General features: G+C 45.1%; 1 protein-coding gene across 2 annotated transcripts in view; it reads right to left on the bottom strand.

Moving 5' to 3' along the window:
- Window positions 1–15175, bottom strand: part of ptprua (protein tyrosine phosphatase receptor type Ua) — a 270473-nt gene that overhangs the window by 77606 nt on the left and 177692 nt on the right. For both annotated transcript variants that reach the window (XM_080485679.1, XM_080485680.1), the window contains exons 8-9: window positions 11078–11398; window positions 1021–1130 (exon numbers count right to left, since the gene is read on the bottom strand). In XM_080485679.1, the coding sequence (XP_080341805.1) occupies window positions 1021–1130; window positions 11078–11398 (431 nt within the window). The remainder of the gene's footprint in view (window positions 1–1020; window positions 1131–11077; window positions 11399–15175) is intronic.

Genomic DNA, 15175 nt, shown 5'->3' with positions numbered 1-15175 from the left:
AATATAAAATCAACCAATCAGAGGGCTTAATCATCTTGTCTATATCAGGCAAAGACATTTGTGCTGCACTGAAGGCGAGACGTGAAAAACACAACTAATTGGTGAGACGGTGAGATAAAACAGTACAATGATCAGCAAAAAACAGGAAGAGCTGAACATATTGGGTTGTTAATGCAGATGGTAGGAATATCAATACATCCAATGGAAGGTTCATAGTGTCAGTTACTTCAGAGGGTTTGTAGACACTTGAAACGATGGATTTAACATTGAGGTCTAGAAATGATAGAATCAAGGTTTTGAAATCATGTCTGGTTCCCAACAAGTATCAGCTGCTTTGTACTTTTCAGATTTTTATCATCACCCTCAATCATTTTGACGTGTACAGCCACGGCGGGGGCCACGAGGAGGTTAAAGGCAGAGACGCCTCGTCGGCATGCAGCTAAATTCTCCTCCTCGTCGCCTCACTTCGCCTCGTTTCTCTCCCTCGCCACACGTTAAGCCGTAGTGGGTCTTCACATCTATTTACAGGGGGGGTAAAAAAGGCTCTGAAGCCAAGCTACAAAGGTCTACACTTGATACAGGGCCATCAATAATTAATTAGAAACATTTAAAGTTGCCCCCTTGTGGAGGCATCTCTTAGGCAAATAAGTAATTAGAATGGTTGTCCCCCATGTAATTACAGCCTGGAGTCTGTGCCGGCGCTTCATTACCATATGAACGTGTACAGTAAATCCCATGAACTGTGAAAAGTGGGTCCACCCCGCTGTGGTGACTCGAGCCCAGTTTGGGCGAGGAAACAGGCAAAAGCAACCCTCGGGGGAAATCAGACGGGGAGAAGAGCGCAGAATTTAAAGCATTCAAACGGAAACTTCTCCTTGATTTGGGTCATTGTACCGGAGGAGGGTGAACAAAATAGATGGTGGCAAGGGGAAAATACCATCCTCCACCTGGAGAGGACCAGCGTGTGATGCGTATTGTGGATTTGTTTGTCCCGGCGTGGGACGGGCCGGCCGCTCCTACCTCGTACTGCGTGATGAGGCCGTTGGGTTCCACAGGCTCCTCCCACTTGAGGAAGATCATGTCGTCGAGCGGGGTGAAGGTCAGGGACTCGGGAGCGATGCCACCGGGAACTACAGCGGGGAGAGGGAGAAAGAAAAAACAACACTCTGAAACAATCACTCCACTTGAGTTAATGGACTCTCGCGGCGGGAACGCCAGGGGCTAAAAACACCTTTGACGGAGTGAGACGGCGCGGGGCCGAGGAGGGACGGAGGACAAAGAGGAAACAGATAGAAGAGGAAGAGGAGGGACGGAGGAGGAGGAGGAGGTGATGAGAGAGGAAAGCGTGGACCGACTTGCTCTCAGCCCTCGGGATGAATTGGGATTCTGGCTTCTACCGTCTGATGACTGAGCACCGCGTCTCGGCGGATGACAGTCGATTCTTCTTCTTTAGCACCTCACTGACGGAGAAAACAGCGAAGTAATCCAACCTGTGAACCGGCTCTCCGTATTCTCCGGCTTAATGAGATGCGTCTTCCTAAAGCTCGGCCGCTCGCTAAGCCCTGAGGACAAACGCGAGACCTCAGTGGGTCGTTGACTCCGATGCCCCATGGCAGTGGAACTATCCGGAGACCGTCGAGTGTAACAAGGTCACACTAACCTTGAACTCCAGTTCAATGCCCGCGCCACAGCAGTTTGAGCTTTTATCAGGAGTCGACCTGAGAACGTTTTAATACCCCTTCGGTCGCGGACACAAGCTCAGCGCGCCATATGGTGAAGCGATTTTACTGTTCGTCCTCAAGTTGCCCCAGGTGGCCGTTCCTCATTTAGCTCGAGCTCCTCCAAGAGACTAGTGTCTTCAGCCATCCTTGCTCAAACTAAAAACAACAAGAGTTCTGAAAGATTTATGTTTTTGCAAACAGCTGGCAAATAGTTGCCGATTTACCAACGCCACCGTTTGCCTTCGGTCAAACTTAAAAAATAAAAGCAATCAAGACTTACATACAATCTATCAGACATTTTTGTTCTTGGAGGTTTTACATACGAGGTTGCTTCAGCTCTTTTTTCTTTTCTCCATTCAGATACAAATAATCATGAAACTCAATGTCAACCTGCTAATATGATATATATATATTTTTTTAAATCTAGCGTCTCAGGATGCTTAACCTATCAATAGTCAAACTCAAAAAAACAAGACAGTTGGCATCAATAGGAGAGATTCTTCCTGCTAGTGAGAGTTTGGCTGATTAAGTGCCCAGTTATTAGAATGTATATCATTTTCATGAGGATCAGCAATAAGTTTTAATACTTAACGGTCAATGAACGTTCAAAGCAAGTTGCCATCATTGGAGATTTCAAGTGAAAACTCATTATTTTTGTGTTTTTTTTGTATTTTTTGCTTCAGAAAAGTTTTATGTTTGCACATTTTGAAGGTCTGTTTACACAAAAACGCTGAAAACGATGTAGTGAGCATGTTGGGCCACTAGAGCGTGCTGTTTGTTTTTGTACAGAAACCACACATGCTCGTAGAGAACAATGAGCTCTAAACACCAACAATGGAACTATGCGGACCTTCAACTGGACAGACGACCAAGTTAGATTGTTATTACGGGGACTGTCAAAATAAAAGTACCAATGTCATGACACCACGGAGGGAACTTTGTTCTGGTCGGCTCGGCGAAGCATGTGCAGAAGAAATACTTGCTACAGCCGCTCAGAATTGTATTTTAAGCCAAAATACAACTGCTAAAATTACTTTTACTAATTAATTCTGTGGCAGTTCCTTGTGTTAGTCTTATTTGATCTGTATATGCCTACAAGTATATTTATATCACGCGTTTGAGATCTGCCTGACCTAAACACAATCATCTTAATGGAAACGTGGGCTTCTTTTGAAACACGACAGAACTGTTTTGCACTGCACAAGAGGCGTCAGGAGAAAAGGAAAAATGAATAATTTTTACTGTATATTTCTGAACTTTTTCCCATCCTAATAGAACCTTCTTTTGGAGTGAGGATAATTAAATGTGTGCAGTTTGGTATCTTCACACATTTTGAGAGGACTCGTTTTCCTGGGCATTCATGAGAGAATAGCTTTTAGTCTCACTTTTACTTTCAGGTTTACTCAGTAAACGATACTGAAATGACATCCTGACAGTTTTATGGGATATTTTCTTTGAATTAAACATATAAAAACATGGTACATTATGTCAATAGTTCTGGTTGAGTTACGGTTTTTAAAAAAAGCTTTCACAGCAATTACAACCTGGACCAGGTTTGAATCTACAAAGAATGAGTTGAGTTCTTTTAAAGAGACATTTGCATCAACCTATATGACTCATTGGGATTGATTTGATTGAGTAGTTAAGCCAATATTCTATCAGAATCTGTCACTTGGTGATACGAGTGTCAAATGTGGCACAAATGATGTTCAGGATATGCTATTTGAAAAAAATTATGTTCTCCAGCTGAAAATACAAGACGGCCACCAGTTTTCAAGATGGCCGCTTCATTAAATATAAAAAAAGGTTTTTGAAGTAGAACTTGAATGAACAGAAATGTAGGTACGTCTTGTTTTCTCACTGAAGGGTCTCCTTCTCTGCATAAAGGGTCTCCTTCTCAGACTGGAAGATCTCCTTCTCAGGATGGAGGGTCTCATTCGGAACCAGCAGGGTGTCCTTCTCAGCCCTCAGCCTCTTTCTCTCCTCCACCTCCTCCTGGAGCTTCTCCTCTAGAGCTCTGAGCTTTGCCGTCCTGTCCTCTTCTTTTTGGTGGTCGGGACTTTTTATATCACCCAGGTCTTTTGGAGGTGTGATGGAACCTTGCAAGAAGACTCTCATTTGTCCTCTGGAGTTCAGCAATGGCACGGTCTCTGCCGACAAGCTGCGCCTTCATCTCAGTCACTTCTTGTCTGACGTCCATCTTTGTCCCTTGAGGTACCTGTGAGGGCCCTGGCAAAACCCTCCTCTGCGTCTGGGATGGTTTTTGTCTTCGTCGTTCTGGTTACTGACAAATTACATTGTGGTGGACGGCAAGCCAGTGTTTTTTTATCTCGTCTATAAAACTGCCACAAAACGTAACAAACAACGCTGCTACCAAGACATTAAAGTGGAAACACATGAAAACTGAGCTGGGATGATCGGACGCGATCATGTTGCCTCATCCTTCCTTCATTTTGAGCTGAGAGGACGACATGAGAAAGTGGACTGTGGTTCATGGAGCAGCTATGATAAACTTTAAGAGTACTGAGCTGTACCAGGATCTACCTGGTGGAAAGGTGAGTAGTGGGCTGTCATTCAGAGATGGAGACTTCAGCTTTGGAAGACAGATGCGAATGCTCACCGCTCGGAGTGGGTGGAGCAGAGCAACCGGCTGTTCCTGCAGCTTCAATATTGTGGAAGGATGAAATCTCATTATATGAAATAACGCAAGATGAAATCCTTTCAAACGTCTTATTCTTTATTGCAACTGTGAGCTTTACACAGTGAGACATGGACAACCCTGCACTCACTCATCTTCATCAGAGATTATGTTGCTCGATAGGAAGCATGTCCCCCACCTGGCGATGTGGCTGATAGGGTATTCGGCTTGTGGATGAGATGAGGGCAGGACTGTGATCAGACATGTAAAGTTTCAGGCTGAGTGGAACATGTACACACTGGTTATGCAGCGCTTCCTGTCCATCCACCAGGTGGCGCTCTCATTGTGACTGTATATTGATCTGTAGAATTCATAAGGGCAGGACTGTGATCACACATGTAATGTTTCAGGCCCATTCAGGCATGTAGAGCAGCGTTATTCAGCAGACCGTCATGGCCACGGCCAGGCCCGGAGTGGCTAATTGGGAGGACCGGGACAATCCCCGGTGGGCCGGTCTGATGTGTGGGCTGCTCCGGCCAGTGTTTTTTTTTGTTTGTTTTTTTAACAGCACTGGGTTGATCACACGCTGTTTCCGCTGTTCCTGGGCCCCCGCCAACCTCCACTGGCAGCTTCTTTTTTCTTTTAAATCAACTTTATTTAAAGTTTGCCACTGGCAAACGACGTAACACGTCCGTTCACTTGGTCAGTGGGTTTGAAAGATGGATAGAAAGAGCAAGAAAGACACCAGCGGTATGGAGAGAAGAAGCACCGACTCATCGTCACAGCATCGATGAAGAGTGTGTTGGGAAAATGGCAGCGGTCCGTCTGCGCCTCAGCAGTAAGGAGTCGCAAATTGAGAAGCTGCAGAAAGCGAAGGAGCTTCTGAGCAGCCAGTTCGAAGTTCTGGAGACCCATCGAGCACAACTGAACTCTGAGCTCCGTCTTAAAAACCAACTGCTGATGGACAAGGAGGAGGACGAGGTTCAAGCCTTGAAAAAGTGTCTCCATGAAATAAGCCCACAAGCTGACAGGAAGATGCACCAAGTCAGTGAGCTGCAGCAGGTCTGGTGCAGTGGTTCAGACAAGGCCAAAGAGCTGCATGCAGGACTGCCTGAACAAGGTCCATCCGTTAAAATCTTGCCAGATTGTCACACGGGTCTGTACTGGAGCGGAAGAAATGGCGAGCACACAGCGACAACAAGGAGCCCGGACCCCAGCGGTATGGAGGGAAGGAGCACCGACTCATCGTCAAAGCATCGATGATATAGGACTGCCTGAACAAGGTCCATCAGTTAAGGAGAGAGAGAGAGGAAGGAGTCGCAGGCGAGAGAGAGGACGGAAGGAGGCAGAGAGAAAGGAGAGAGTCGCAGAGGACAGAGAGAGGAAGGAGAGGCAGGAGAGAGCGGGGAAGGAGTCGCAGGCGAGAGAGAGGATGGAGGGAGAGAGGAAGGAGAAAGAGAGGATGGATAGCGAGAGGATGGCGAGAGAGAGGGAGAGGCAGGAGAGAGAGATCGAAGGAGAAATCAAATGCAGGAGAGAGAGGAGAGGGAGGAAAGAGAGAGAGGAAAGAGAGAGAGAGGGAGATGCAGGAGAGAGGGAGGAAAGAGAAAGAGAGGAAGAAGAAAGAGAGGCAGGTGCAGGAGAGACAGGAGACCGTTCAAGTCAAAAGCCTTGAGCCTCCTCTCTCACCGACAGTGATTCAAGATTCAGGACCCCAAAATACTTTATGTATTATTCACTGTGTTATACTACCAAAGTGTTCACTGGTGTGAGCTATTGTGTTTTTGACATCTTTGTTGTTTGCCTGAAAATGTTATAAAAATATTACCCCCCCCAAAAAAAAGAAAACGGCATGTTTTATGGAATTTTCCCCACATGTGTGACATCGTCTTGTTTGGCAGGTTCTTGTCGCGCTTCGGATCCGCTCACTTTGTCGATCACAGTCACGGTTCAGTCGCAACTTCATCCAGGTGTTCTATCAGGGGAGATTCTTGAGAGTTTTTTTCTTTATCCCATGTATTTGAATGAGCGGAGGCAGGCGGTGGGATTCGGCATTCGGAGCTTTGACGGCAAATAAAATTGAAACCGCTGGACTACATCAAAATTTGAAGGATTTCCGAGCAGGAGAGTCTCCTCTGTCATTTAATAGTATTTTGAAGCCAATACAATATTCGCCCTCAGATGAGATAGTGTTTGCGGTAGGGCCTTTTTTGGGTGAAAATCTTATTTTGAAAGGCAAATTGTCGACTTCCTGTTGGATTTAGGTGAGGAGTATCGTGTTTTTTTTTGTCTTGATGAGACGAACAATTGAGTTTTGGTTTGAACTCCCGACGACATTCCTACGGGCCGTGGTGGCCTGTTTTACTGTTTCTAGGTGGCGCTAGAGAGCACATTTTGGCACTGTGTGGGTTAATGTTTACGTTTTCTTATCATTTTTGCCAGTCTTGATGAGCGTGCCAAATTTGTTGAGTTGTTGAGCGTGTTTAGGGGGTCGAATTTGGGTTCAAAGAGGCGTCGGGAGCGGAAAAACTATAACAAGAAACCAAACATTAACAAATAGAACGGGGTCTGGTTCGGTCCCTAAAAATACAAAAATAAAAACAAAATTAAAAAAAGAAATTAAAAAGAAAACCTGAGAAGAACAACCGGAACGAAGCATTACTGTCACATGCAGCACCAAACTGTTGCGTACAAACAGTCTTAAGTCTTAAATATGATTTAAATTCAGTTTCTTACTTAATCTGCTTTAGTTACTTCAGACAGACGTAGCGGATTAATTCTTAAATTGTTACAATGAGCTTTTATCTTGATTTCAGTCATTTTACCGATTTTTTCTTTAACATACTTCTGTGGTGGTAAATTCATGAAAAGAACTTTAAAGAAAAGAAAAAAAAAAAAAAAAGCCTGCTGCTCCGTCCTTCAGTCCCATCAGAGTCGCTCTCTCCCGGGAGCCCGAGCGGTTCACCGCTCTGACTCCGGGGGAAAGTTTGAAATGAAGGTAACGTATTCCGAGTGTGCTTCCGAAGCCGTGGCGGAGGGAGCGGGGCGACACGCGGTTCATCACCGGACGTGATTTGGAGGCGCGCTGTGCCAATTACAGATTTGACTAAATACTACGAGGTGGAGACGCGCGGCTGGTGTTTTTTTATAGCGCTGATGGATTGGTCGCCGAAGCGATTGTGACTGGAGACCGGAGTGCATTCTGAAAATGTACAAGAGGAGCAGATGAATATAAGTGAAGCTGCAGCAGCAGTCGAACTTGGAATTCGTCTGAAACAGTGGGATTAAGTCGGAACAACACCAGTTAGTTCTTCACTGATCCCACTTTTTATCTATGAGGAATCCACTGCATGGATTCTGCCGCTGTTTGTTTGCAGGAATTTCAAAAGTATCTTTTCCAGGAAGGAAATGCACGATATCGGGAAAAAAAAAAAGAAGCTCAAAGTAACTGTGACAAAACCGAAAGGATCAGACTGGAGAAGAAAAAAAATGAACAAACAGAAGAGGAGAGACAGATGAAGGCAGGAAGATGGATAACCCTGCATCAGTGAGTCGCCGTGTGTTTTTACTCGGCGTCCGATCGAAATTCCACTGCAGTAACAGAACCGTCACTCACTGGCTGAGCAGCACTTAGAAGTTACACCTTCAGACGTGGAAAGTTACTTTTACTCAAACGTATTTTTATAGGAAACCCTCCAAATTAGATCGCTCCATACTGGAGCATCGCTGAAGCTCCCAAGGAGCAAAGAATAAATGCGAAGATGTTAATATAAGCAAGGGATATATCGCAAAATGTCAAATACAAAAGAATTCAAATGTTGGGAGTTCACGAGAAACAAAGTGTTTAATAAACTTTATTAAACATTTTGTCTTTGTTTCTCGTCCATGTCCTCCAACCACAGGATACCGCAGGATCAACAAAGGCCAGCAGGACGAGGAGACAGGTGTTAAATTACAATGCTCATCCGTACTAGCTTCATGTCGAGTGTGTTTTTATATCAATTTGTTCTTTGCATGAGGACGATGAGCCTGGGGTCAAATTACAGTGCTACTTTGCACCAATAACGCAAGAGCTGACATGACATGAATGAAGAGGTCCTTATATGGTCGTGTTGTCCAAGTACAGCAACAACTGCAACATCAGGCTGGTGTCAAATTACAGCCGCTCGCTCAGAACAATTAGACAGTCGCTGACAGGAGGTGAATGCCAGCAGGATGGTGAGTCTGGTGTCAAATGGCCCCAGTTTTAACAGCTCCTCCACAAAGGCTGTGGATCTCCTTTGTTATAAGAACAGCACATTCTAGGCATGGAAAACCGGCAAACAATGATGAGGCCAGTGCCAAATTACACCAATTGAGACACAAACAGGCCGCCTCATCATCATCAAAAAAAAAAAATCCTCCTCCTGCATTTATTCACGATTTTCCCGCCAAATAAATCATGTTAGCCTGAAGCTTTCTGACTGTTTCTAAGCTTTAAGATTGTGGCATGCTTCAGATACCAACATCCGGAAGGTGACAGGCTTCAGCTTTATCTCGTTTCTTCTTAGATAGTGAGACTTTTTACTCCTCTGACCCCGAGAACCATCAGTTCTGGATCTTTAACATGGAACAAAAAATCTAATAAAATAAAATAAAATGAACCAGCAGTTACTTCCTGTCCAGAGAGGTGATGTGGAGGGCCTTGCCTGTGTTTGTGCGTCACGCTGTGACAGTACAAGCGAATCTATTCTCCAGCAATATCAAACTTCTCCGGGCTGTCTTGTTTCCCTCGGAAGAGGAGGCGAGAGCTGAGGTAGGCAAAGCGGACCCTGGAAGGCAGAAAAGGAAAAAGAAAAAGAAAAAGAAAAAGAAAAAGAAAAAGAAAACTCTTGCTGTATCCATGAATCCTGACAGCACAAATCTGCTTCCTCGGAGCAGCGCGGGGGAGAAAGTGCTCGACTGGTGCGTTTGATTGTGGAGCCCGATAGGAAACAGGCGGGAGGAGCTGTCGCCGGCTGCGGCTCAATTACTGTAGTTGTGAAGGTGATGGCAGCTCTGCGGATGACGGGGGGGGGGGGGGGGGGGGGGGGGGGGATGTCAGACTGACACTCCCAGGCTCAAAAGCAAAACTTCCCATGTGCTGACATTCAAAATATCAAGTCAAAAAAACTAAACAAAAAAAACAATCATTTTGGGGGGGAGGGGGTTGTTTTTTGTCCTGGTATAAATGTTTTACACTGACGATTCCAAACCCGATTGAAAAATAAAATCACAACATCTTGCTGCGTCGTATACGTTAGTCAGTTTATGGAAATGCAACGTTTCCCAACTACACACCAACTATTGGTGGTATTGGCAGATCATTAAAGGGTCTGGTCTTTTTAACTCCTCCACTGCTTGACGGGATTGGAATTAAATAATGTGAACACATTTTTAACAGACGCTAAGATGCCTCCGAGAGGTAAAGCCGGTCACATTTCTGGTTCGGAACATTAAGAGATTAACAACCACCAAAAAAACTAAACAAACAAAACAAAAAAAAAACACGATTACAACATCCCTCCAAAAGCTGCTATCGTCATCGTCTACCCAGTGTTACCATTTTATACCACAAGGTGGCGTCTCGAGTAAGCAAGGGTCGCCTTCTTCACTTTATTTTGCACCAGAAGGTTTCATTAAAAATAGCCTTGTGTTGAGATTGTTGTCATTTACAGTAGAAACTTTTTGGGTTTTGTGAGAAAATAAGACATTTTCTTTTGATTTACAACGAAGAAAACGTTCAATTTAAAAGTTACTAAAGCCTCATTTTACCAGTCCAAGATGAAATTGGGCTGTACGTGGCCCCTGAACTAAAATGTGTTTGACACCGCTGCTCTAACATTTGGCCAAAAGTTGAAGTTGGATAATGGATTTATGTGTTTTGTGTAATATTGTGAATACATTTAGTTTTGACCTGCCGTTAGTTATTGACAAGAGACTTCCAAACTATCACTCCATGTCAGAAAGGTTGGAAACCGTCGGACTTTCCGACATTGGATTAAAAACTTTCGGGACCTGAGTTCTGCCAAAACAAAAGCCTTGCGTCTGCTGACCGATCCAAACGTGTAATCACGTGGAAGGTTGAGCACATTTAAAAGCTGTATAAGGAAAATGTTCTATGATTGGGTGAGACGCTTCACTCTCCAGGTGGCGCGTCTCCCTGAGTGACATTCAGTTACAGTTATACGTCCTGCTTATGCCACATAACAATAGGAGTTTGACCTTCTATACTTCCACTCACTGGGAATTTGCATTAGAATGTGCTTAATCTGCTGATGTGCACAGGAAAAATATTAATACAAAGATAAGCATAATCATTTTACCATTTTGCCAGCGGCCATGGGCCCAACTGATTAATGTTCCACTGGTCTCCATTTAAAAGGCTGATCTTCCATTTAGTTGCGCTGATCCAGCTTATTTTGTGAGTCAATATTTGTGCTCTTTTCTCCTCGCCCTGGATGACTAAATGCCCGGATTTGAATAAGCAGTGCACAATAATTATCTGAGCATGAAGGAGCGACTGCAAACTCAAGAAGTTCAGAAGCCAGAGCTGAGTAAGTATGACAATAAAGGGCTTCATTGCACACGTGAAAAAAACCCCAAAAGAAAACATGGCTGTCCTCCCCCGCAGATAACAAACATCTTCTGTTTCGGCAAACCCCAAAGTGGCGGAGGAAGAGTATAGAGAAGCACTCACTGTCCTCCTCGGTCTGGAAGGTGACCTCCCGGCTCTCCTTCTTGCCCTCGGGGTTGGCCAGCGCCAGCCGGACGTGGATGGCGCGGAACGGCGGCAGATCCCTCAGCGTGAAGTGGGAGGTGTTGCGCTCCACGGACAGGCACTCCCTGACGGTGGCGTTGTTCCCGCCGTTCCCGCCCGTCGGCATGGAGTAGCGGTAGCACAGGGAGAGGGTGTAGGTGTGGCAGCGGGTGAGGTTGTAGCCCAGCGGCTCCCACTGGAGGGCCAGCTGCCGCGGCTGGATCTCCGTGGCCGTCAGGCCTCGCAAGGCACGCATGGGCTCTGGAGGGAACGGAAGGCAGAGGGGGAGTCAGTCACACTGAGGAGAGGCACTGAACCAGGGATACATACATACAATACACATACAAGTAACTTGTATTGGGTCTGTGTACTCGTGTGGAGTGTAAATTAGGCTTCATGGTATTCATTAAAAGGGTCGTATTACGCAAAATGAATTTTCTAAAAGTTTTCCAACAGTAATAATCGTTCCCCCACACCTGGAACGACGCCCCAGAAGTGAAGAAAGTCTGTCCTCCCTCTCCCTGGCTTGTTTTAGTAATCAAACCCTATATAGTGTCATCGGGGGTTTAGCCAATCCCAATCAAGGTCGGCCTTCCCTTTGACTCCTCCCACTATTAGGCAGCTCTGCTCTGGCACCTGGAAACAAAAACGCCACCTTGCTCTAGTTTTAGCTAATGTATTTTTAACTATTTAGTGGCTTTTATAGTTTTATTTTTCATATGGTCTTACTCTGTGACTGTACTTTTTTATTGTATTTCATGTACTTGTCTTCTCTGCTATGTACTTGTTTTAAGAACATTGTAGTATTATTTCGACAGCGTAAACATGTTTCATGTACTGCTGTCAGGACACACTGGTAAAAGAGATTATTAATCTCAATGTGGTTCTCCTGACCAAATAAAGGCTAATGACATGAATGAAATGAAATGCTCTGGCACATGGCACCACGAGAGGAAGTACTTCCTCCTCTTCCCAAGATGGGCGTGTGTTTTTATAAAAACAAATTAAATAATAAAAAAATCACTAAAATGACGACACAATATATATATATTTGACATTTTTAATTGTAATCATGAAAAAATAAAGTGTTTTATTAAAAAGTTAAACAGCGCGGCTCCAGATTAAATTTTCAAAAGTGGCTCTATATCATAAATCAAAAGGAGATTTACACTCTTAAATTCTTCAAAACTCTTAAAAGACCTCTTAAAATCAATGTCATTTAATTTGTTGCTTTCGATGATTTTCTTCATTTCTCTGCTTGAATCGCTGAAAAAAGATCATAAACCAACTTTCAAGGAAATAGAAGCCAGTTTGCCCTGAATCGAGAACTTTTACACTCTTAGTTGTTCGTAGTGGATCGACTCAAGGCCGCTGCCTCTTCAGTCCAGGTTGTCTTGGGTTGACGTGAGATCGATGACAAGACCGTTGCCGCGTTTGCAGTCAAGGGAGTTTTGTGTTGTTCTCTCATGAAGCATTTGCTTATAGATTTTCACTCTGGCCTCCTCCAATAGTCATGAGTTTCATGTAGAAAAGAGTTCACCGTTATCTCGATCCCAGTGGAGTTTCTCAGGGGGAGCGTCAATCCTGTGCCGAGAAGTTTCCAGGAACGTGTATAAACACTGGCAAACCACCGCGATGCTATTTCAACTTCACGTATTAAAGCCTCGTTTGAGATTTTCCGGGCTTACCCAGTTGGGGGGTAGACCCAAGGGGAGACCCAGAGCACGCTGGGAGACCCATGATGGCGTAGCCATGGAAACGCAACTGGACGCTGATTAGAGGGGAAGGAAAATTGAAGAGACAGAGAGCCGTGATTAATTCATTTCTAGTTTGAGGGGGTGAGTTACAATTCTCTGTTGAAGCTCAATTTCCTGATTCCTGCTGACAAGACAAGTGTATTTTTTATTTTTTATTTTTTTACCTGAACACCTCTCCTGGTGGAGCTTGAAAGAGAAATTCTGATGTGGATAGGAAGGCAGCAACAGTTGCCGCTGACTTTACAGACTTCCTCTGTGAGGTTAGCGAGGGGTGAATCAAGCAAAAAAAAAAAAAACAAACCTGCTTCAGGAAGTGTGGTCGTGACAGTGATCTACACTGCGCACAGCCGCGGTGAAGAATCCTACATGAATGGGGGGTGTCTAATTGCTGGTGTCACGTGTGAACGCCAGGCCTCCATGTCCCTGTCATGAGCGATATTCTAGTTTTGAGCACACATAAGGGGTGTTTGTGTCCCACCGGCCAGGCCTGGATCTCCAAGTGTCCCCACCAAAGACTCCAGACGAGCCGAGACGAGACGAGGGCAGCGCTTTGAGGATGGCGCGCAAAGTCGAAAACTGCTCCAAGGTGTGGGGAGCAACAGCTCCGCTAAACATAGCTCAGAAGCCGTTGCGTAAACGGATGAAGCAATGTCACGGAGGAGACTTTGAGGGGACGGAGGCGAGACAGAAGGAAAATGTCCTCGGAGACCTTGCTGAATCCGAAGACGCCTGCTCTTCCCAAAAGGGCAAAATGTGGCGAGGTCAGATTGATTTGTGTCCTGACAGTTGATACAAGAAAAATAAATAAATTATAAATAAAAAACACCAGCGGAACAGCAATCAATCAATCACGCAAGAACAATTTAATTCCACCAAATTGTGAGGTATCCATCATGTCCGAGGTGGCTGAGAAGAAGCAGACTCGGATCAGATTTCCTAACGACATCAAGACCGCCGTCGCGGTCTAATCCTGCTAAAATCAGCTCTGCCACCAGAAGCTGGCCAGACTGAGCGTTCGCTCTCGGCGAGCAGACGCCATTACTCATCATTACAGCGGCAGCGTGGCAGACTCCTCCGTCCTGTCCTCTGTACCCGCCTGTCCTCCAGCAAGCCTGCCCCCGAATCGACATTCCGCTTGATTAGCCTAATCACAGGGATTAGCCAGCGGCAGGGGGGAAGATGATGGCGGAGGGGGGGTGGGATGAGTGCTGGAAGAGGAAACGATGGATTGGGAGGGGAGGGTGGTGTGCAGTCACACTTCTACTCTCATCCTGCTCTGGTTTAGCAGCTGCCTCAGCGGGCCGCCACTGAGCCCCCCCCGCCCCCTCCCTTCCCGCCACGGTGAAACGATGACGCACCATCGACCTCACACCCCAACTCTCACCATTGAAACTGCCTGTGGAGGCTTTTGAAACGCTCGCACTCCTGTTTGTTATCAGCGGTGGGTCCTTGTGGCGTTCAGGCTGCACCCGGACCAGCTCTTCAAGTACCTACAGTTGTCCTCTGCAGTGGTCATCGTCTTGACCTTCTGTCACTGTCACGTCTCCCTCAAGGTGCTTCTTCCATTAACGTGTTGGGAAAATGAACATTTGAGTGTCTCACTGCTTCATCTTGTGGTACAAAGTCCAATAAACGGCAGGGAGAGTTCACAAGGATTTTTCTTTCTACTGAAACGTTCAATCAGTACAATGTCTTGGACCCATGTGGTATTGGACTACCAATAGGAGATGGGTGCCGAATTCTGTACTTTTATAGGTACCGACAGAATTCTGTCGATACTACCAAAGAACCGATCCACGTAAAAATGAAACAGTACCATGTTTCGGTACCTAAACGCATCCTTGTGACTGGAAGTGGAAGAGTAGCTGGTTTTCTGAGCCGGACTTAAAACACAGCACTGCACGCGCTAAATATTTGTGAGGCAAAGTGCAAGGCCAGCAGTGGGAATACCATTTTTTTTATGTTGAAGAAATGTTACAATATAAACAGATAGATGTTGTTTTTATATGTTAACGTTTACATATTGAGAAATGAATATATGTTACACTGGAAAATCTAACAGATCTCATTACCACATAAACACACAAAAGTACTGAAAATTTGTACCGTTGAGTACCGGTATCGATTCCCAGGTATCGGGTATCAGTACTGTATCTATTAATATATGAAAAGTACCCATCCCTAACTAGCATTTAATGTAATTCCTGTTTTCACCTTGACGCAAAGAGCTTCAATCACTGTCATAATAACATTACCTTTATATTTGAGCTGCGATGCTGGA

The sequence above is a fragment of the Lipophrys pholis genome (assembly GCF_963383615.2).
Source record: "Lipophrys pholis genome assembly, chromosome: 17".
Lineage (NCBI taxonomy): Eukaryota > Metazoa > Chordata > Actinopteri > Blenniiformes > Blenniidae > Lipophrys > Lipophrys pholis.
Note: the sequence above shows the minus strand (reverse complement) of the source record. Positions and strands in the feature narration are given on the sequence as shown.